Raw genomic sequence first — 24,312 nt, forward strand, 5'->3', positions numbered from 1 at the left:
AGATTTATTTAAATTAGGTTGATTAAATGTATATTGATGAACTATAAAATTATTTTCTAAACAAATACACAACATTGTGATTGCACCTACAATTTTTATCCTACTTTTTTATAGCTAAGATTGTAAGATTGTACATCATTTTGATTTGAACTTAGTGATTCTAACTTGAGATGAATTGGTGTTTTAATGCATGCAACTTATTCCACTATCACTAAATTGTCATTGAATTGGTGTTTTAATGCATGCAAAATTTATTCCACTATCGCAGAAAGGAAATGAATGCCCTTAATGATGTCTTCAAAATCTAAAATATGCAACTAAACAATTATCCAATCAATAGACCTCCCAGAATTATGGAGACTTTAAATTGAAACTACCTCAAGGGTTAACTAAAGATCTTATTTAAATAATACTAGTGCAAGCGTTAACTAGAGATCTTATTTAAATAATACTAATACAGATAGAGAAACAAATGATGTTCATCTGCACAAGATATATACCAACAAAAATAAGTATATTAATATGATTAGAAAATATAAAACTAGCTACTAATTGTAACATGCTTTTTTGCTTTCAATAGACCATCCACCACTAACTCAATCTCAACCCTCACACTAATAATTAATCATAAACAAATAAATAATGCTGGTTATTCAAAGAGCTACGCCAAACAAAACATGACCATAACACTATTCTTCAATCTATCTTCTCCTCCGAGAAACATTTAACCACTCTTAAGCAATGAAGTTGGATAGAACAAGCTTTACCTGAACTAATTTACTTTCCCGTCATTTTCAGTTGAGTACCAAAACCTTTGGTTTGACAACATTAGCAAAAACTCAAGCCTAGGATGCTTAGAATTGTATTGCTGCCCTCACCTTTTTCCTTATTTAAGGACTATGTTCCAACAATAGAATAAAATCTATCCTCCACTTTTCGCAAGGGACTGTAGCTCCAACAGAGCTGTTGTTTATAAGGACTTAGGCCATACTTTCAAAGTGGTTTACTTTTCAACGGAACTAAATTTGTGAATCCGACCAATAGTAATTTCTTAGGCATTCCTTGGACATTTGATTGCAGTTGTCTTTCAACTCTTATTTCTGCTAAATCATTATTAAATCTCAGATTGCAGTTGTCTTCCAACCACCTGTACCTAGCGCAACATTCCTAATATGCTAGAGATCAAAGCTGAAATAACTTGGCACATTTTGGTAAATTTTAGCCTCACATTCTTAGTTCTTTCAAGAAGAGAAAGTTCATCTCCAGGCAAATTATGAACCAGCAATCTCAATTGCCACAAATGCATAAAACGGTCATACTAAGGCCAGTTTTGGACTGTACTATTAATATTTTATAAATGCAGTATTATATATCATACAAACAACATGGAAGTATACCATATCAAGGAGTTGTAATTACAGAAACAACAAAATAGTAAAATGATTTAAAAATGTGGAACTCCAATGCTCGTGCCAAATTGTACAGAACATCACTGCCATACAGGGAGAAGAATTTCATTAAATGTCACTGATATAAATATCTAGGAGTAATTTCTACTAATGAACCCTTTCTCACAGAATAAGAGAAAACAATATCAAAAGTAGATTTTTATATCGAAAGACATCTCTATGCAGTCATGAACGTTTCTGATTACAAGTTTTCCACGCTAAAAGGATACAAAATTCAAACATGGATAAGAGATGTTTTTGACCACCAAACATTCATCATGAATTGAAGCCGGAACAGGAAGAATTGTCCAGTTGTAAGACACTCATGTATGTCTCACTATAAAACTCTATTGCATCATAAATAAATGCAAACTACATAAAATAAACTTTTAACACGATATTGAATAGATTGTTACTAATTCAAAATCATTGTTTGTTGTTTCTCCATATTGGGAGAATTCACCAAGAAGAAAAACCCTATCAGCACAGTAAAAAGCTCTTTTAGTTCAAAAATAATACATTTCATGATTAAATAAGTTCCTCCAACTGCAAATATCTAGCAAACAAATGACATGCTTTCTTTCAGAAAAATAACTCAGATGACCTCGAAAAATATACAACTCATAATAACATGTTCATAAAGAGTTTTCCAGAGCACCTTAACAGTATTCTGCACCCTAACTAGCCAGATTTGCCATCCCTTCCTTAGATTTTAATAGATAAAATTCCAGTAAACTATTACCTGAATGTACCAGGAAAACATAGGCCAAATAAAGTTATGACACATTTCCATAAGAACCCCTACACAACCGAACAGTTAACAAGGAGGGTTTCTTTTATTCAATAAGCTTCTCACACTCTGCAAGCACATCACTCTGAGGCCCCAATACTTTTTCTGCAGATGGATTTGATCTAATAGTTCGCAGGGTTGCATCAAAAATTGTTCTCCTGATCTGTACATCCTCCACCTTTAACATGGCCTCTTCTAGCACCCTCAGATCTGTGGCTCCTGTGAAGCTGAGTTTTCCGACTATCTCCCCAAGATGCCTTGGTGCTAATGGTATGTCAATGGTTATATCATCACACTCCTCGGCGATATGAATTATTCCTTCTTTTATGTCTCTCTCTGAAAGTGGCTTTTGAGCATACAGATACTCTAGAAGAATTATAATTGATTCCACATGACGTTCGCCCATTTCTATTGCCAACAAAACTGCCTGTCGGACAAATTCAGGATAATAACTAGGCCACTTCAGCTCCTCAAGACAAAGCTTTGCTTCTCTAGTATCACGAATATTAAAATACTCCTCCAATAAAGATTTTGTCTTTTTCTGAAGAAACTCATTTGACGGTTTTCCAGCTGATATGGGTCTTTCAGGAACAGGTAGGGGTGCTGAAAATGTATCTTTCTCTACTTCAACTCTAGAAATTCCTGGAGGTTTGGCTCCTCCAAATGGTCCTTGAACAAGTGGCTCAGGTGTTCCTACATTGGACATTAAGGGCGGCCTAGCAGTCGAATTCTGCAGTAATGCACTTGATTTACCAGTAAAAAGCCCTCCAGTACCTTGTGGCAACAATTTAGCATTACCTACTGAAGGCTTTAAAACTGGTGCTTGCGTACGCCCTTGACCAGGATTTCCCACAGGGGATGACATCAAAGCTTCATTTTTGCTGCCCACTCGACTGCGGGAAAAATACTCCCATCCCTCAGGGTCTGTTACAGGCATACCAGGCATCTTTCGAGTTCCAGGCATTCCAGGCATTCCAGGCATTCCAGGCATCATTCCCCCAGGCCGCCCAACTCCAAAACTGCTCCCTGAATTCAAACCCATACCAGGTGCACCACGACCATTACGCATATTCATCGTTCCGGGTCTTAAACCTAGTTTTTGCTCAGCTTCAGAATGGATCTCATTGATAGTTTTTGCTTTAACCTGAAATTATCAATGATAGAAAGTCGAAACTAAATTGGTATGGTAGATCCAACAAATAATCATAATGATTGCTGTCTTTAATATACTAAAGCAACAAGAATGCAAACATAAAAGACTATTGTTAACAACCTCTTCTCGACGAGGTATCCATTTGTTGGCACGTAACTCTAAAACATCACGAACCATAAACTTCATTCTAGCTGCTAAGTGAGGATTATGGCTCAGCTCCTTCATCCGAGCAAAATAAGAATCATTAATAATCCGTGACTTAGGGTTTTCCTCAAGCTGTTTTCCAACTGTGTTGAACAGATGGCAAAGGGCCTCCACATTCTCCTCGGCTGGAGGAGCTTTTGAATCCTGACCCAATAATTCCTGTTTCATAATGCAACAATGTCATTTTTGCTCTTATTTTTTTCTAATTTACCATGGCTGTTTGAGTAATACTCTTTAGAGACACATCCCTGATGAAAGCTAAACATGTTACTTAGAAAGGAATTTGTTGCACAGACATCATCTGCTCACCATGGTTAAAAATGAGAAAATGTTTAAAATAAACCTGTAAACTACTGCTTGGATAAATTTGCTTTTCTTGTGAAATGAACAAAAAATTAGGGTAAATCATGGGATTTATCATGTTAGCTCAAATGAATAAGCATATATAATTCTAAAAAGCCGTTCTAGGATATTGAGGATCCTCTACAAACCTGAACACAGTGATGAACAATTTTTTCGGGAATCATCTTTTGTTTGAAAAGCTCTCCAATAAACCTTATGTTTCCCAGAGTGCGAAGCTTAACATTTTTCTCCTTGTCTCGGCGTTCTGCCTCTTGCTCCGGAGCTGTCATCTGTTTGATTTCATCCCGAAGAGCATCTGCACCTTCAAATGCCTCTTGACAAATATTAAGCAAAATCCGCCTGAAAGCTATAGGTTTCCCATCTGGATCATCAGAAGGGAATTGAGGTAAGGCAGTACTCAGATCCTGACACAGCATGGAATACATGGAGCAGAAGGTTGGTTCCAGCACTGCCTTGTCAAATATAAGTGATATGACACCCTGTCAATGCAGTATACTATTTTTAGTCAAAACCTGTTCAACTAATAGTGTGAAATCATACCATCTTTTTGGAATTTAAGGTATTTAAGGTAATTACTTTGGAGCCTACCATCGTTGGTCAAAACCTGTTCAACTAATAGCTTGAAATGGTACAATCTTTTTGGAATTTAAGGTAATTAATTTGGAACCTAGAGTACATATAAAAAATATCAGAATAAAAAGACAAAAAACCTGCAGAATATCTGCTGAGGTAATCCCTGCATTTATGAGTTGGTCTTTAAGACGTTCAAACTTTTCTGGAGTCAACTTATTGAGTATCCTGTGTATCAAATACTCATTAGACATTCACTTCAAAGGGAGCCTAGAAGCTAAAATTATAGATCAGTGATTTCAAATTTACAAATCATAGAGCCAAATGTAAGATATTTTTGAAATACAATTAGAAGGATAATCCTTTAAATTTCATTAGAAATTCACTTACAAGAGTACCCAACACTCATGCCAAAAAACATCATTTCAAGAAAAGGCCTAGGGCAAAAAGAGTTATATAAGATGTTTAAACTTAAAAATATATGATTACAGGCTTACCCCTTCACATTTTTCAGAACTTTCTCTTTCTCTGATACAGTCGCCCTCCTAGCAGACCATGGAACAGCAGCCTTAATTAGGGGAGGATCTGGTGTCCCCTGTAAAGATGGGATTTTTAAATAAGCATCAAAAATGGAATATCAATTTAGAGCCTCAGGCTACACATGTAAGTTTGCATCACTTAGAATAACCCTAATGCAATTTCCTATACTTCTAGGTCTATAAACACAATTAAGCCTTACGCACATAATTAAGAGGTGAGGATGCATGTCAAAGAAAGATTTAACCACAGGGATCACATATTGATCAACAGCTCAAAAGTTGAAACCAAGAAGCAAAGGTGATAACAACCAAGAGAAGGTAACCCAGCACAACAGCAATGCTAAACAATATCTTTACAAGTGAAAGGGATTTGCTAACATGACAACCTAAATTTCACCCTGAAACCTGCCTCGTTAGCAATGCCTTCCATATACAGAATGCTAACATAACTCACTCAACTTGAATAGTCGTCAATTTCTCATATCGCACTCATTTGCAATGCATACTGCACCTACAACTATATCAGACAATGCAAAATTTAACACTAAAATAATCTAGTATCTACATCTTAAGGCACAAGCTACCAAAATGTCTTGTGTATCTTAAGTTTTGACATGCTACCAAATCATCATAATTTCTAAAATTAAAAATTACAATTCTGCAACCAAAAGAGACAGCATTGCAATGACTATCTCAACTGTCTAAGGAGGAATTGAACATCTAGGGATGAAAAATAGCCTCTCAATACTTCTTTCCAAAATAACATAGCATCCTAATTTATCAGAACTAATTCCAAAGTGCACCTAAGCTAGCTAATTTGAAACAATGTAAGATGACAGAAAATATAGAACAATACAGTAACTCAGTTTTATTTAATACAAGTAAAAGCAAAATATATTTTGAATGTTGACGGAATCAAATGAATGAATACCCCTGTAGTTGATGTGACTTTCGAAAACTGAGTGTTCATTTGCTCCTGTCGACTAGGCTGGTAACCAGACTCCTGTTGCCTTGAACTTAATCCATAAGAATCCTCAGATCTACGAGCAGAATATTCTTTGCTTTCACGAAGGGTTTCCCATGGCCTTTCCTCTGGACCAGGAGTTAGTGGTGGCGCCCGACCTCGCCAATCACGGTTATCAGGCTCTGCATATCGTATGTTGGATTGCGCCGGTACCTAAAGAGGCAATCAGCAATGTAGAGTACTGAAATGCTTTTACACAGATATCAAAACAATTAAACATGGCCCTTCAAAAGCCATATTAAGAAACACACAGGAAGAACACTCAATCCTAAAACAATGTACAAAATTATGTCTACCTCAACTTAGATAACTAATTTTGACCATTTCTGCAATGGATAGCAACATAACATCAGAGATATGCAGAAGGAAACCAATGTATAATTATTATGCTTTAAATTTAATCACGTGAAAACAGAATTCAAACAAACCCTTAACAAAAAATAGCCACAATTACTAGGGTAAGCATTAACCATCATACACAAGGCTTACATTAACATCGCTGCGGCCCCAGAGAGGCTCATCAGTGACAAGTAACTCTGATTCTATGTCCTGTCTGGCTTTGAGAATATCATCAGGTATGCTTGCGATTACCTGTTACCCACCAAAGAGATCATCAAACCATAAAAGTATATAAAGATTGAAGCAAAAGCATGTAACAACCCAAATTGCTGTGGAATCTTTACATTATATCAGAAAGAAAGCAACAACCAAAATCAATATTCACCCCTTTTATCATTATAAAACAAACTTAAGAAGTGTCAATGCTCCAATAAACAAATACTTTCGCAATTCAAAAACAAAATTGGATAGATATCATAAATAACTCAATTTTACCAGAAACTTTGTATGGTAAACAGTGGTTAAGACAAAACTAAAGGATTATTCAAAATAGACAACATATACACCATACCTCTTGTAACTGCAGTAGCTGCTCTCGTGTATATTGTATTCGCTCGCGACTCTCAAACCTTGAATCTGACATCTGCAATAGACACAGAACTTAACATATTTATATATTTTACACAAACAAATATACCAATTCATACCAACTCAGACAAGCATTGTAATATTTTAAAAACCATGTACCACAGCATTTCAAGGATAAGGAGTATTTCAAGGATAAGGACAACAATCAAGGAGGGCATTATAAAATGCATTTTTTACAACAGTAAGCCCACATTTGATGTGGGCATCAGCTCACTGACAACTGTATGAAACAGTTTTGCTCATTCTGCACCTGTGATCTCTCATTTTTCATCTACCTGCTCTCCCATGGCTGTATGCCATGTTGCCAAATTTTTTAGGGTGTGTGTGTGTGGGCTGGGCCAGATGGGTGTGGGTGTGGGGGGGCTACATATGGACACAAACCAGGTGTGTCCATGCAAAAAACATATATAAACATCATAAAAAAATTATTATATTAATATTTGTTAACTAATAAACAGGACTTGAATGCAGAATAAAATGCCATGAATATGCCAGAAAAGTACCAGAAATATTAAAATAAAGGATACCACTAAGATAAAAAAATTTGTCAAATGCAGTTAGCAGGCTATGTACATGAATTGTTTATTTTGAAATCTAATTGAAAATATAGGCTTACAATGTCATAGAAACAGCAAGAATGAAATATACCATCAAGCAGGAAGATCAAAGTACAGAAGCAGCAAGTCTATTTCAAAGTAGATGTACATCCAAGGTGTATATTTCAGCAGCTATGTTACATTGTTTATGTTCACATTCAATTTTGGCAAGGAAAAAGAATTTTACAAAGAAGTCATAAAATTCAAAATCTTTATTATTTTATTTTAAACCTGTATTAAATAAATGTTAAATAGTATTTATAGTTTATAGGTTCTATTTAATTTAATAAACTTAATTAGGTTATCAATAATTACTATTATTCCCTGTTACCGGTGACTGTAGTGCAAATGCCACCTTGAATCAGAGAAATGAGGCAAAATGTTACCACCATCAAGTGGATAAGAAAAATTGAACTTTGACGGGGCTGCACGAGGAAACGCCTGATAATCGACCACTAGTGTACAATAAGGGATTCAAAGGGTCGTTAACATGTCAAAAAAAGGATGATATGAAAAACAAGCTTAGGTATTCGGATTGCAAATGTGTTTTCTAGAACCGGTTAAATACACTGAGACAGAAGGAGACTCAATGAAAATTATCGATTCAGTTTGCAAATGAAGCGCAATAAGCTGGAAATTAAATAATATACTACTACAAGCTTGGCTGTTCTTTGACTCATAAAACACCTACATTATAAATCATGTCTATAGAAAGGCCAACCCTGTGGCAGACTATATAGCCTACTCTTCTGAAAACTCTGCCCATAAGTTGTCTGATCATAATAATCTGTAAGCCTATATATCTTCTAGATAGACAGTAAAAGCCTAACTGTATGTGATGGCAGCTAATATATTCAAGGGTATTTGCTATTCATACCTGCAACTATATCAAACAGCTATTTCACCATACACCAATATGGAGTTAGCTAGCTTTTTATTAATATATAATATACTACTACAAGCTTGGCTGTTCTTTGACTCATAAAACACCTACATTATAAATCATGTCTATAGAAAGGCCAACCCTGTGGCAGACTATATAGCCTACTATTCTGAAAACTCTGCCCATAAGTTGTCTGATCATAATAATCTGTAAGCCTATATATCTTCTAGATAGACAGTAAAAGCCTAACTGTATGTGATGGCAGCTAATATATTCAAGGGTATTTGCTATTCATACCTGCAACTATATCAAACAGCTATTTCACCATACACCAATATGGAGTTAGCTAGCTTTTTATTAATATGCTACTGCATGGGAGCAGACCCTAGGCCATATTAACCTATCAGAGTAACTAGCACTTGAACCAAAAGGAGGTACAATGGTTATGGCGATAGCAATATACATATTATTATATGTTGTACAAGAAAGATAAGGAATGTTAAACCTAAATTTCAGTAGGGAATCTTTAATATGTCCATTTTGAAGTAAAAATATCAAGGGTAAATGTAACATAGAGGTATGAAATCAGCAGATTCCAAGCCTCGCAGATAGATTCCCAGCATCGAATTCTAAAGCAATTTGAACTTAGGTATTGAGTAAATCAAATGTTAACCTGATTCCAAGAACAACTTAACCTTCTTGAGGGCTATGTCAAGTTACTGGCAGTTTGAGACAATTATAGCAATGAGTTAAAACTAATTCATTTAATTTGCTGTAAAAAATGGGAACATTCAGTAACCGATTGATTGTATTCATTGTGTAAATTTCATAAATGAAAGCACTGTTTGCCTGTGGGAAAACGAAGGCCTAAAGTCCAGCTTTCAGAATTAATAGAACTCTAATTTACGTAATATCTACAGCAATCTAAGCTTGAATTTACAGATAGGGACTCTCAATATAAACACATTGAATGTTCATTCCTTCAGTATAAGTTGGCGCATACCCGCAATAAAAACCCCAAAAAAATTAGGAAAAAAAAGTGTTGCTCAACAATTTAAGAAAAGTCTAATTAAAATAACTTGGGTAAAATAAATCTTAATTTAGGCTAAATGGCCCTTAACTTTTAGGCATCCCTTTATATAATTTATGAATCTGGCACAAATTTCGAGCAATTGCATAAAGTTGTATTTTCTCAAGTCAAATACATAAACTATATAAACTTTGTCATCCCTTCATATAATTTATGAATCTAACGAGAAGTTGGAATTAAAAAATAGAAGGGGCCATCCCATTTATCCGATTTACCAGCAAAAGCTATAGCACTTTCCTCTTTCAGTAGACAAGTCTATTTACCTAGGCAAAAACTATTTACCTCAGTACATCAATTATGCAAATACTACTCCATGTAATTACTAATATATAGTTGCAACCACTTACTAATCAGGCAAGAAAATATAGAAAAAAAATCCAAGCAAACACCTTGAATTAAACAAATAACAAATCCACAAACACAATGCAAACAATTTCAAGTCCAGAAATGATCCAAGCAACCACGACATCATTTCCTGACAATCTACTAAAACCTTTCTGTAATCAAGTGAAGCCAATGGTAGCATCTCTAGTAATAGATCTTTCAGCTCCTCTCTACGATTAAGTATGTAATTATTGCAATGAGATAGGAGTAATTATTCTATTCGTTGTGAAATTTATGAATGATTGGAAATAGCTACACTACTAACCGAGGAAAAAAAGGCTTAAAAGTCCAGTCTTTCAAATTAATAGATCTTTCAGCTCTTCTCTACGCTTAATCATTGCAATGAGATAGGAGTAATTATTCTATTCGTTGTGAAATTTATGAATGATTGGAAATGGCTACACTGCTTCCCCTGAGGAAAAAAAAGCCTTAAAAGTCCAGTCTTTCAAATTAATAGAATTCTAATTCGTGTAACGGCAACAATCTTAATTTAAATTAACAGATAGGAAATTCCAATTTGACCATATTGAATGTTCAATTCTAACATTATATGACAATGGATTCCTGCAATCAAAACCCCAAAAAATATTTTTTTTTGAAGTATCCCTCAATATTTCAAGTATATTAATATCCACAACATGCCATTTAACCTACATAAATTCTTTAAAAAACCCAAAAAGATAAAAACTAAAAACTATGTAAGGATTCATAATACTTGCTGGAAAAAAGTGTAGCACAATGATTTACTGAAACCTTATTTAAAGAATTTGTAATAATTACTGAATAAAGTGCTGCTTAATAACTAGAGGGAGTTCAAATTCATCACAAGATAATTGAAGTAGAAAATGCTAAAAATCATCTATGAAATTAAAATGTATTCAAACTTTCGGTTAATCATAACATTCTCTGGCTCATTTGTTGTGGTTTGTGTAATATAGATCTACAATTTAAAAAATGGTATTCATAATATATTCTAGCCTATCTGTGAGGTTTATAACATAGGATTCTTCATTTTAAAAGAAAGAATATTATTTATACAGAATCATGCTATTTTACATTATACAAAAATCCAAAAATTTAACAGGAACACGAAGACGAAGGGAGAAAAACATCATTCACATAATGCAGTTCAGAGAAATGTTGCAGGGTAAACAAATCAGAAAGAACACCAAGGGAATAATGTTCATCATTCAGACCATGCGATTCATTAAATTGCATAATAAACTAAAATCTTCAGAAAAACAAGAACATCAAAGTTAAATGCTGAGATCATGCAATTCACAAAATTGAATAATAAATTGAAGTTTTACGGAAAAGAAGAAAAACCCATGAAAAACATAAAAGAGAAGACAGAAGCAACCAACAAGGAAGTTGACTCATGATCTCAAATCTCCTCCACACTGCCTCTTTTCTCCCTCAACCCCACCACACAAAGCCCCCTTCTCTTCCATTGCTGTCCCCTTCCTGTCCATTTGTCCTGTAATAGTTGGTATGTGGAAGCCGCAAGCTCATCATCTCACATGCACTCTGCACAGCACATATTAATGAAGCTTGTGATGGACGCATTGACAACGATTGTCTAGCAGCTAAAGAATTGCAGAAACATGAGTGAGATACAGGAGGGCAGAATCAGGCAATCAAAATGTAAAGGCCTATGAGATAAATGCAGAGCAGCTTTTTACTCCATGTGGCACCATAATTTCAACCCATCACAACAATCTCCACTTCCACGGGCAGGTATTATTCCATTCTTGAACTGTCACCTTCAGAAGCAACACTGCTATCTACTCTGCGCTTATCGATTTCATTGTGGATGACCAATTGATTGTTGGAAAAATTCTGCGGATTACACAGGAGGATATCATCCAGACCAGAGTAACAAGACTCGCCGTGAGTCAGGCGAGTCGTCTGAATCAGCGAGTCGAGTTACCTCAGCGAGGTAAAAATGACCTGTGACCCTAACTTGGCAGATCAACCGAGCTGATGAGCTGACTCACCCGACTCGGTTGACTCAGCTGACTCACATTGAGTCGGCGAGTCTAGTTACCTCAGCTGGGTCAAAATGACCTGTGACCCTGACTCGGTGGGTCAGCTGGGCTGACTCACCTGACTCGGCTGGCTGACTCAGCTGACTCGTCTGATTTTTAATTTTTGTTTTCAAAATTTTCTTGATACATTTAAAATTTACCTTTGTATTTATGTAATTGATGTATGTTATGTATGCGATCAAATTACCTTCTATTTCATGATTTTATTGTTTCTTCAAGCTTTTTATTCAATAATGGGGGTATGGAATTTATTTAAATCCTTAGAAATCTCTGAATTTCAAGAGTTTTGTCACTTTGCCGAGTCACAAGTCGAGTTACCCTTGCCGAGTCTGGGCCAGGTCTAAGTCTTGTTACTTTGATCCAGACACAGATCTACCCTATTCAGGTAAAGATGTCTTTCCCTCCACAAATTATGATCACATTAAACTCACCGTGTGCCTTAACAAATTTTTAATTAGAGCAAATAATTCAGGGTTGCTGCTGATTTCATCGACCCCTACATTATCACATTCACAGGAACACCCCAAAGTCAAAACTCAATTCACTCGGGATTCGTAAACGTTTCACATTTGCTGCAAAGTCGACTTTTGACTTAAACATTCGCTGCAAATTTTCTCATCAGGACCCTGGTCAATTTTAAAACAAATTTGATCGACTTTGTAAATGCCCAAACTATCCTAGAAAGAATTTGGGCAAATTTGGGGTGACAATAATTTTTTGACTCTGTTGAAGTTTTTTAACATTATTTATTGGCAAGTTAAACCTAAAAGTGACGCCAAATACACAAGCATTTTCATTCGGCCAAATACATGGAAAAAATAAACATATATCACGCCAAATACATGAGTTAACAACACAAAAGCAAATAAACGCTAAAGTTTTCCCTCCTCACATGGCACAGGTCGTTTTCTCTCCTCAGATGGCACAAGTTTCATCATAGCAGCAACAGGTCTAGTACCAGCGACTATGTGGTCATCTAGCAGCAACTGTGTGGTCTTCTGGTGTTTTGCAGAGCCAGTGGATAGCTACAAGTAGGTTTTCTAACTTGCTTATCTAATTTTTGTTTGTTTGTTTTTTAATTACATTTTTTTTCATAAAATGAAATGATGAAGATGCATATTAACCTTCTGTCTGTGACTCAGAAATTTGTTTATTTTTGCATTTTTTAACAAAATGAAGTGATTTCCTCAGTTTTTTTTTTTTTTTTTTTTTGCTTCGTTTGTTGTTTGTAGATTCAAACAATGGCTGCAAGTGTTTCTAGCACCAGAAAATCCTACTTCTAAATAGATAAGCTCTCCACTATGGAAATAAGTAGAAGTGGTTCAACTAATGCCAAGTTGAGGAGGTTATGTGTGGATTTGTAACCATTGCAAAGAGAGAATCCCCTATGGTAGAGTGAGGACATTTGTGCTTTGGGCATTAAATTTTGTAGAGAAAAGCCAAGAGTTAATGAAGTACTACCTAAAACACTTCTTCCAAACCACATTGTGAACAAATATATTCAAAAGCAAAAACAAGAAGATAAAGCACTTGAGCATGCTAATTCTCATCGTTTGCAAAATGCTAGAAATAAAACAAAACATCATCTATGGCTTTAGTTTTCACTCCCAACGAACCAACTGCAAAGGGCCATCTATTCTTGTGTGTTCCTCAAGAAAAGGTTGCAAATAAGAGGGCAATAGGGCCATTGGAAATACCATTTTGGAATAATGCTGAAATATTGCCGAGAAAGACATAGCAAAATGCATCTATGCAAATGGATTGTAATTTAATGATGTTTTATCATCGTATTGACAAAAAATGGCGAGATCAATTAATGAGGCTCCAAAGGAGTTCAAGGGCACAAGCTATGAGAAGGTGCACACCACTTTATTGGATAGAGAGGTGATCAATGTAGAGGCTGCCATGCAGCCCATCAAGGATTCATGGATCGAAACAAGTGTGACCATAGTATACGATGGATGGAAAGATACAAGAAGTCCTCCTTTGGTCAAATTATTGCAGTATCCACAAGAGGTACAATGTTTCTGAAAGTTGTGGATTGCGAAGGGGAGGTGAAGGACATCCTTTCATTGCAAACATTCTCATCCAAGCCATTGAGCAAGTTGGCCCTCAAAAAGTTGTTTAGTTGATAACTCACAATGCCAAGAATCGTAGGGTTGTCGAGCTATTGGTCCAGGAGCGCTTTGAACACAATTTTTGACACCTTGTGTTGTGCACTCACTCAACCTAATGCTACAATAATATTGCACTACGATTGAGTGGATTAAAAAAAGTATGAAGATGCTCAGGAGATCTAAATGTTGATCACAAACCACCATACGACGCAAGCCATATTTAGACATTTCTTGAAATTGGAGCTCTTAAAGGCAAGTAAAACTATATATAAATTTAAATATTTTTTAGAAATTTAGTCACTTCGATTTAGTAAACTTTCTATGTGTAATCTTGCTTTTGATTTATTATTGTTTTGATTTTAAAAATAGGTTGTCAAGACCAGATTTACCTCCAACACTATTGTTTTGAGATGCCTTGCCAATGTTAAAGAGGCATTGTCTAGAATGGTAATCAATGTTAATTGGAGCATATGGATACAATCTAATAGTGCCAGGACAGCTGCCATTAAGGCAAAATACTAGACTCCTCGAGGGATCGTGTTGAATACATCTTAAGGTTCACTAAGCCTATATTGAGCATAATCCAATACACTGACATTGATAGGCCTTCCTTGAGTGAGGTATGTAATGGCACATAGACTCCATGATTAAGGATATTAGTAATATCATTAATGAAAGGGAGCAATATCCTGAAGAAACGTTCTTCAAGGAACTAAAAACAATCATGGTATAGAGATGCACACTCTCCCTTTGCATCAACTTGCCTTTGCATTGAGCCCCAGGTTTTGTAGTCAATCAATCCTCAGGGGGAGTACCGCTAGAGTTTCCCCATACAAAGATCTTGAAGTCGCTCAAAGGTATAAAGCAGCCCTAGAAAGACTCTTTCCCAAGCACATATGACCTACAATGAGGTTTGAATTCATGAGCTAGGCAAGTACCGATGATTGTGGTCTTGATGCTCTTGAAGACAAGAACAATGTTGATCCTCATAAATAATGGTACTTCCATGGACAAATGTACCAACACATGCAACCCAATGCCATAAAAAATTTATCATAAGTTCTTAACTCTTAAAATTCTACTTCCTAAATTCTTGTTGATGAATATTGAATTTATATTTTTTAAATATTATTTAAAGCTCTTAACTCTCTAATTTCAAAATTGTAAATCTTAGTAGGTTGGTAATTCATCATCATCTAAGAGGAACTAGAGCACATACTCCATCAACTCAATAAGATGTAATAAACTAAATTCCAATAAGGCAGCTAACTTGGTCTTTGCACATTCAAACCTAAGGCTCACAACACAAAAAAAGGGGGCCAAAGCATTCAGATGTCGAACCAAAGCCTGCGGAGTTCGAAGCCCACCTTGATGCACTTGCAAATAATGATGGTAATCACGAGCTACATAGCGATATCAAGGCCTATCCTAAGGCTGCTAGTACAGATGCTAGTGGCATGTGTGCTTCTAATTTGCAACAGCAGAATGATGATGATTTGTTTGATGGTTTTTGATGATATTTGATCACTAAAGGATTATTAATGTCAACATTATTGTTTTTGAAACAAAACATTGAGATGAAGGCGTATTTTGGCATTTTGTTATGTCCGCTGGACTAAAATGTTAATATATGTGGTGGCATATTTTGCTAAGTTGCTCTAATATTAGCATAGTGATATATTTTGCTAAGTTACTTTGATAATAGCATAGTAGTGTATGAACTTATTTGCTGCAGAGTACATATTTGTATGGACGAACCAAACTGAATCCAAACCTAACCAAAAAAAAATAGGATGAACTTTGAACCCAAATCTTGAACCTGCATCTGTAGCAGAATCTGAACCAGCAACTTAGATTGACCCACATGTGAGATTTGCCGCTAAATTTTTGGCTTATAACAAAGCCAAAGAAAATCGTTTGGTCTATATTTCCCCACCTTAACATTATCAGTACATCGAGGAGAGCAAAATATTTATTCAGAATTTATCATCAGATCTGATTTTTTTTGGTTAAATTTTTACAGGCACTGAAGTTATAAAAAAATTGGTTGATGGTGAGAAAAAGAAAAGATAAAATTCCAGTTGTTGAGTCAATCCACCTCACCGTGTGGCCAGAGTTGTGTGACTGTTATGTTACCTAAACCAGAGAAAACAATCTCTCTGTAATGTGTGACTAACAACCATTTGGTTATGACAAAGGGCATTGTATTCTATGATTACAAATCTGTAAAATATAAGGAGACCCTGAAACCCTGATCTGAATTAGAGTTCTACTTCTTCAATGGTATGGTAAATATCTTTTCATTTTTGAGCCAAAACCTAATTAGCAGTAGTAAAATAAAGATTGAGAGGAAATCCTGCAGCACAGCTGCAATGGTTTTAGCTATGTTCTTTAGAGTCATGGCTTTGGCTGTGGGAAAATTTGTAGTGGAGAATATCAAAGGACTCCTCAGTTAATGGGGAGATTGGACACAAAATCCTAATTCTATTTGTGCATTGCCAAATGCAATGGATTTGTAGAACGGTGTGGAACATATCATAGAAACACCTTTGTTATCCAATCCAAGTGCTTGCCACCACAAGGGAGCAATCTGTCCAAACTTTGGCATAGCTGGGATGTGATATATTTCAATTTTTCTCTTAAAGAGATCTCAGAGACAATCGAGTGAAAGCAGTCATTTTCTGTTACCTATCAACCAGTTTTCCAATCAGCAGCTAAAAAAAGTCCAACATCCTTTTTATTCACAGGATCAAACTTTGGATTCCAGAGGATAGTTGCCACATAAAATAGCCTATCAGCTAATAATTTAACACTCAGTATCAATATATTTTTTAATTTATAATAAAGTAAAATTATTGCTTGGTACAGGAAATAGTATTAAATGTTAAATGGTGAGGAGCTGCCATGTCTTCATTTCAGATACCTTTGCCTGCTGTCCTCTACAATCTATGAAAATTATCAAACATAACATGTGATGGATTTGCTCAATCAAAATACCATGTTGTCTTTTAGTTTTTTAAAACATCACAACCTCTCGCCTTCAAACATTTTCTGTCCTCCTACAGCCCAAAGATTAATCTCCCACTGAAAGCCAACTGCCACAGCCCACACTGGGTTTTGTTTGATACATGCAACAACTAACTCATGAACACGGAACTGATGGGGATAAAAGTGCACATATCAGTACGGCACAGCAGTGGCCACCTCACAAACAATTATGCACGCCACTGCAAGCAGTTAGGGCACCCTTTTACGAGTAAAAAGTCAAACATAATCAGTTCAACAATGTGAAAAATCAGTTGTACAGCACCGAATCACCCTTTTGAAGATTGACATCAAACACAATCAAACTTAGATATGCATGCCCTATAAAATTCAACATGTAAATTTGTTCCAATTCCTATTCTAGAACATATTGAACCCAGAATTTTCAAGGGTTTTAACCAATTCAGTAACTTTGACCATATGCAATGATACAAATGAAAATTTATTAAAATGATAGCATGTATATGTTACCATTCTGAATGAGTACATTTTTGTTCCCTATCATATGCAGTATTTCAACAACAATTAATTTTCTTTCCATAGTTGCATTCATTCACACAATCTCCCATTGATGAAATGAGTAAGAAATATATGATGTCATTACACTTTCATTTTACATCTGTACATAATTACTAACAGTTGAACACTGATTTCTATGGCCAAATACAGTTATTCAAAGATTTGACACTTTTTATGACTGCAATTATAAATTTGATTTTTGTACACTAAACATCACAAGTTTCTCAGATGGCCACAAATGTTTTTCACCCACATTGTGACACCAATTTTCCTTGTGACAGGGAGAAACAAGACACCCCCTGCCATCCAATTGTAATGGGGATGTCAAGAAGGGCAGGAACAAAGGTTACACAGGGGACACATCCACAAGTAACCATGCTTAGTAACAAATCCACCTGATATATATTTCTTTCAGTCTTGAAAAAAATAACAAAGGCAATAATTAAAATTATGCTAGAAACTCAGAACTTCATAATTGCTATTTTTATATTGATAGAGAGTACAAATACTGAACTTGTGTAATGCTGCAATTCACAAATAAAGGGTTTCAAACACACTAAGCGAATAGAGATGTTCCCCAAATCTATGGCTGAAGAAGTGGTCATTATTGGACAATCAAAACACAACTTGCCATAGACATTCACTTCTGTTTAAACCTTGCATATTTATGCAAAAAGTAAATACAGGTCTATCATTGGCCAGATCAGACAATGAAAATGATAATGCCCTACAGGTCTATCATTGGCAAGATCAGATAATGAAAATGATAATGACCTACAGCTCTATCATTGACCAGATCATAAAATGAAAATGATAATGCTCTATGAGGTCTAACAGCTTGATATGTGGATTTTTTAAGAGTAAATTATTGGACTAAACGAGTTCAGGGATAAAAAAATGATATAATACTAGCAGGTTTCTTAGTAAGTCCTGTAAAGTAACAAACAAAACCTTGCCATGTACACCTTTTGGTAACCTATGCTAACAAAGGCAATTCATAAGAGTAAATCCTCAATAAGATGCAATACCCTAGCATTTAAGAATGTTAAGCTAATCATACATTCTAATTAATTCATTATTAATGTCATAAAAGACTGAAGCTCTAGCAATGCAATTTCTGCAATGGCATTCATATTTCAATTCAAGCCTAGGTAAAACCAGTAACATATAATTTACACTAGGATAATACAATAATCAGTTTACAGCAGTATTTTTTAGCATTTGACACTTAAATCACGTTACAATATAGACTGCAAACAACAATAACAAGTTTAATAAGTTGATAAACACAATAGAATCTAATATTCATTGTATTTTTTGCATAAGACCAAATTTAAATATATATTACACATTGTAATTTGTAACACATCTCATACAGCTTAATAAATTATATTGAGTTGATGTATAGTAGCATGATGTGGCATAGGTTGAACAAATAGGGTTCAAAATAGAGAACTCTGATGCATCCTTGCCACTTTTGAAAAAATAGGTTTCAAACTAGAGCACTTCAATGCATCTATGACTCCTGCTTATAGAAATGAAGACATGATTTCAATGGAATAGTTCTGCATTTCAATGGACCATTGAAAAGATAATATTTAACTAATTATAAGGCGTGTGACAAAGGAATCAATCCTCAATAATTATTAACAAGCATTTGATCTCTATTATGAACATCAAGCAAATCAAAAGAGAACATGATGTTTTTTCTGCTTTTCAAGTGCCACTTATACAGAAACAAAGACTACTGAATATTGGGACACTGCACGCTCTCGCATAATGAACGAAATATATTTACTGTAGTTACGAACATCAAGCAAATCAACAGAGGAAATGATGGTTTTTCTGCTTTTCAAGTGCCACTAATACAGAAACAAAGGCTACTGAATATTGGGACACTGCGTGCTCTCGCATAATGAGCGAAGTATATTTACTGTAGTTATACTTTATAGAAACAAGACTTAGTGCATAATATATCAAATAAATAAGAATTCTAAAATCTTTTTCAAGGTTCTTTAGTCCCTTATTTTGTGGTATTTCAGAAGTATCCTATCCCAAAAAGGATACAATAATAAAAACCTTAAATATACATGGAAGAAGTCCATTCAGTCTATATGATAAACAAGGATCTCAGAACAAAATGCTTCAAATGTGAGATGTGACTTGAGCAGTTCAAACAATTAAAAGTGACTCAATTGCATTTACCCCAACCAACCCATCAATAAACTGGACATGACAAGGGCACAATCATATTGAATGCAGAATCTTATCGAAACATTCATCCTGAGATATCCTATTTGAGGATATTAAAATATGAGCAATAGTTCCCACGAAACATTGCAATGCTTATTGAATAAATTGGCACAAAAAGGGATTGTCAACGCACCAAAGCCACTTAAATTAGCTACTCTATAAAGCATAAACAGACTATGAACAATACACCATCCAATGCTATCCAACATATATACTTTGCAGACACAACCCAAACACTGTGCTACATTATGGCTGCTTGAAAGTGATGTTTGTTGAAGGAATGATGTTCAAAATTAAGCACTTTAGGAAATTGATTGAAACTGGTTAAGGAATTGGATTCAAAATTGAGAACTTCAAGGAATCAATGGATCTTGTTAAAGGAATCCGGCCATGTTTACAGCAGCGCAGTTGGCTCTCAGTGAATTCTTGACATGAAGGCATGCAATGCTTGCAAAGACTCTGAGAAAGTTAAAAACCCTTCAACGATAGTTACCAGAACTTTGACTCGCCGCATAAACAACATACTATAAAACAATTAGATACACGTAGCAAGCGGAGGGTTGAAATCTACGCCACATATTGGCGTAGGCTAAAAAAATGCTTTAAGAACGAAGGGCGACTCTCCAGCAGTTCAATCTATCGGAGAGTGATTCAAAAACCTTTTAAAATACCTAAACATACAAGAGCAGGACTCAATCAATTGCAATTAGATCTAATGCCAAAAAGAATAACAAATAAGCAAAAGAACGTATAAGAAACCAAAAACTAGAAAAACAAATTGCCGCAGAAAGGAATCACGATTCCAACAAACTCCCTTCAGTCGGGCACAGACGTAAAAGATTCACATCCCATGCATAAGATACCAAAGTTTTCAGATATCCCAAAAACACACAATTTTAAAGTTTTCAGAGAGTCAAGTTCGATAGACCACAGTGCTCTGATGGGATAAAATAGATTACACAACCCAAACCTAACAAGTATTCAATAGCACAAAACAGAGAAAACGAACCCAATATCGCGATCCACACAAACCTAAAAACAAAACGTATAGGATAAAAACCCAGATCACCTAAAACCCTGTTTGCTCCCAATATAGGCCTTTTATCCCCACTACTATTGATGGGTAGATTGGCAATCAAGATAAATTTTCATTTTGAATACCCAGATCCATAAAAAAAGCCCAAAGGAGACTATAACATACCTTAAAGGCCTGAGGTCGGAAACCCTGAGATCCATAGTTCGAATCCCCGGAAGCAGCAGCTGCGCCCGCTGAAGCAGAAAAAGCACCGGAGTCAAGACGAGTTCCAAAGGAACGCCCTTTAACTCCTCCTCCTGGCCGTAAATTGATGGACTGATCTGCCTGCATAATAACTTCTCTCTTCCTCTGATAAATAATAGCACGCAGACTAGTAAACTGCAAAACAGTTTTCAGAGGCCTCCTTTCAGCCTCCTTCAAATAAACCAAATGAATGATATTTTCTCAATGCAATGGAAGGAGATGTCTCCACCCAAAGAGAAGACGAGAAGAGAGAAAAGGGATCTCTCGAGGGGAACTAGAAATGAGATGGGATGCGAGGATTATGAAATCGAGCAAGAGGCGTTAATTCTGATTAGTATTAATCATGGTCAATTATGATCATTATTTTATTTGTAAGTGAACTCCTGTCTCTTCAACTTTTTTTCGCTTTTTGGGAATTATTTTAGCATTTCCTCCCTGGGAATTTCGTTTAGATACTAATAGCCGATTAGGATTCTTAGGTTTCTTCTTTCCTTAGTTTTTGGGGTTTGGGGGTCGGTGAATTTTGTCATGGGGTGAAATGGATGGTTAGGTCGGTCTTGTGGAAAATGGGCCCCTGGTTTGGCACATAGTAATTTAGGAGGGGTATAAGAAGATGCTCTAGGTTTTATTACACCATGCTTTAGAGAGAAAATAGCCGCATTTGCCTTTATTGCTACATTCTTAAGGTATGCAATTCTTAGAAAGGTTTTGGTTTTAATAAGGGGATAATCATATTTGGGAGTACTTTAGTTGCAAGTATACTTTAAGTTATTGCCTATTTAATTGCAAGTATGTAAAATTGTAAGAATAATATTTAGTGCATGTTTATACATAGATAGGGAATTAATGTTTCTAGTGGTCATAATTATTTTTTACAATCAAAATGTGTTAGTTTCTAAAGTTGGAAAAAAAAAATTACTACTTCTAGATCAATAACTCCTATTTTTGGATTGGCTAGTGTCAATTTTTCTAGGTGTAAAAATGATTTTATAATACAAAAAAAAAAAAAAAAAAAATTGAAAATCTATAAACTTCTTCCACATTATTTTTAGAGGAAACAAATTCTAGAGAATTCTCTACCAGGTCCTAGCTTATCCATTTGGAGGTGGTCTTAGCCGAGGGTTGCGAGGAGGAATGCAGGCCATACACATTGTTTTGCATGTTCACACAGATTGAAAATTTTATTAATCTTTGGTAGGAGGCACAGCAGAGATCTGTAATAGTAAGGTGAAAGATATTGCCTGAGTGCAGGTTTTGTTTTCCTCTTTTGTCATTGTGCAAAAGTTGTAGTTTTTTAAAGGAGGAATTTCTTGCCTTTTCCTTATCGTTTCATTCTTCTAAAGTTGGAGTTGATTTTCTAGGGTTTTCTCAAAAATGTTCAATGGTAGGCGAGGATTACTGGAGAGAGAAATTGTAATATAGCTCACACGATAATTAAACAATTTGATAGTAAAAAAACATTGAACCCAAATATACACACACACACGCGCGCGCGCTTGGAAATCCCAAAGAAAGCTCAAAACTTGGAGAAAACATGAATAATCACAACAGTGGCATTTTCTTCCTTACATATATGGTAGGTTTTTTTGACCCAGCGATTGGACTTTTTTAGGACATTGATTTCTTTATCAGACAAATAATTGATTTATCACATAAACTTTATCTTTTGCATTTATAGTTGAACACATTGAAATGCTTGATTCGTTTCTGTAGATGAAAGCTCGGGTTTTGGTTTTTAATTTTTATTTTAGTTGTCAATTTTTATTGTCTGCAGTATACCCAAGTCTGTTATGCCTATATCAATATCTGCCTCTCTTCTCTCTTGCAACTTCTCGGATGCCACATTTTATGTCACACTGCCCTTTTGCTTAGGATAATCGACAACAATGACACCCCTTTAGTCACCTATTCACTCAAGCTACCTTTTGTTGCCTTGCAAGACCATATTTGGTGCTCCTACTAAAAAATCCATCAACAATGGAGAATGCATAAAAAAACACCATGTAAATCAGTTACTGTGTATGTCCCTTGTCTTCAAGGCTTCTCTTTGTAGTGCTGCAAGTATTATGTTTATGAGATTGCATTGCCCCCTATCATGGATTTCCATAAAATTAATGTCATATATCATTAATTTTATAAAAAAAAATTATGTTGAACATTACATTAAGTTTATTCAAAAAGTTAATATTTGAAATCATTAGGAGAGTGAGCCCCCATCATTTTTAAATAAATATAATTGAACACCAAGTGAAACTTGTTGTATTTATTGAGGGGAATTTTTCCATTGATCCATGGCTCAAAATTTCTAGAGTTGAACTTAGAATTGATGCAGAGCCACACCTTGGAAAGCTCAGGAGGAATACTCACTCAACTGAGTTACTTCAAGGGGCACGACATCAATCAGCCGGGATCGAACTCGAACCAAACTCAAGATTGGATTAATCAGAATATATAAATCTCCATAGTTTATCTTCACCTGCACACCAAGATCTTTAACCCGGAATGTCCTTAAAGAAAATATATTTGCACGTTTACAAGAGAGACCAAGATCGAATTATTGCCAAACTCCATAGTCGATTATCTATATCCTTTCTAAAGCAAAAACTGAAATTTTTTTTCTATTACCCAAATTCGAAAAATCTCTTACATAGCCAACTGGCTTATTTAAAACTGACTCTCCTTTTCTAATAAAAGGATGAGAAACATTTTTTCGTCTTCTACCCCAAGAAAAGGATAAGAATCCGAAAACCGCCTACTACCTATTATTGGAATCTGACAATCATGCAGTAGGCCACATGTTTTTTTTCCGTCTTCTATCCAAGAAAAGGATAAGAATCCGAAACTGCCTACTACCTATTATTGGTATCTGACAATCATTAAAACTATTCTAATTTAAAGAATCTACACCCGGTCCTAGGTGGCTATATCTGGAGAGCTCATCGAACTGCTATTCTGGGTATGCCACCACATGTAGGACGTTTATTGAAAACATTAAATTTAAAATACACAAAACATAAACC

The 24,312-nt window shown here is 35.3% G+C and overlaps 1 protein-coding gene across 1 annotated transcript; it reads right to left on the bottom strand.

The window, feature by feature from the left end:
* Positions 1 to 1,930: 1,930 nt before the first annotated feature.
* On the bottom strand, positions 1,931 to 21,565 carry LOC149533630 (eukaryotic translation initiation factor-like). The gene is made up of 9 exons (XM_089807122.1): positions 21,215 to 21,565; positions 7,002 to 7,073; positions 6,581 to 6,682; positions 5,999 to 6,244; positions 5,026 to 5,123; positions 4,669 to 4,756; positions 4,087 to 4,437; positions 3,512 to 3,754; positions 1,931 to 3,382 (listed from the first exon to the last, which is right to left on the bottom strand). The coding sequence occupies exons 1-9, from the start codon at positions 21,377 to 21,379 to the stop codon at positions 2,285 to 2,287; spliced, it is 2,463 nt and encodes an 820-aa protein (XP_089663248.1). The 5' UTR covers positions 21,380 to 21,565; the 3' UTR covers positions 1,931 to 2,284.
* Between the last annotated feature and the right edge of the window lie 2,747 nt (positions 21,566 to 24,312).

The sequence above is a fragment of the Cupressus sempervirens genome, chromosome 10 (assembly GCF_028749045.1).
Source record: "Cupressus sempervirens isolate cs-2001-9-10 chromosome 10, ASM2874904v1, whole genome shotgun sequence".
Taxonomy (NCBI): domain Eukaryota; kingdom Viridiplantae; phylum Streptophyta; class Pinopsida; order Cupressales; family Cupressaceae; genus Cupressus; species Cupressus sempervirens.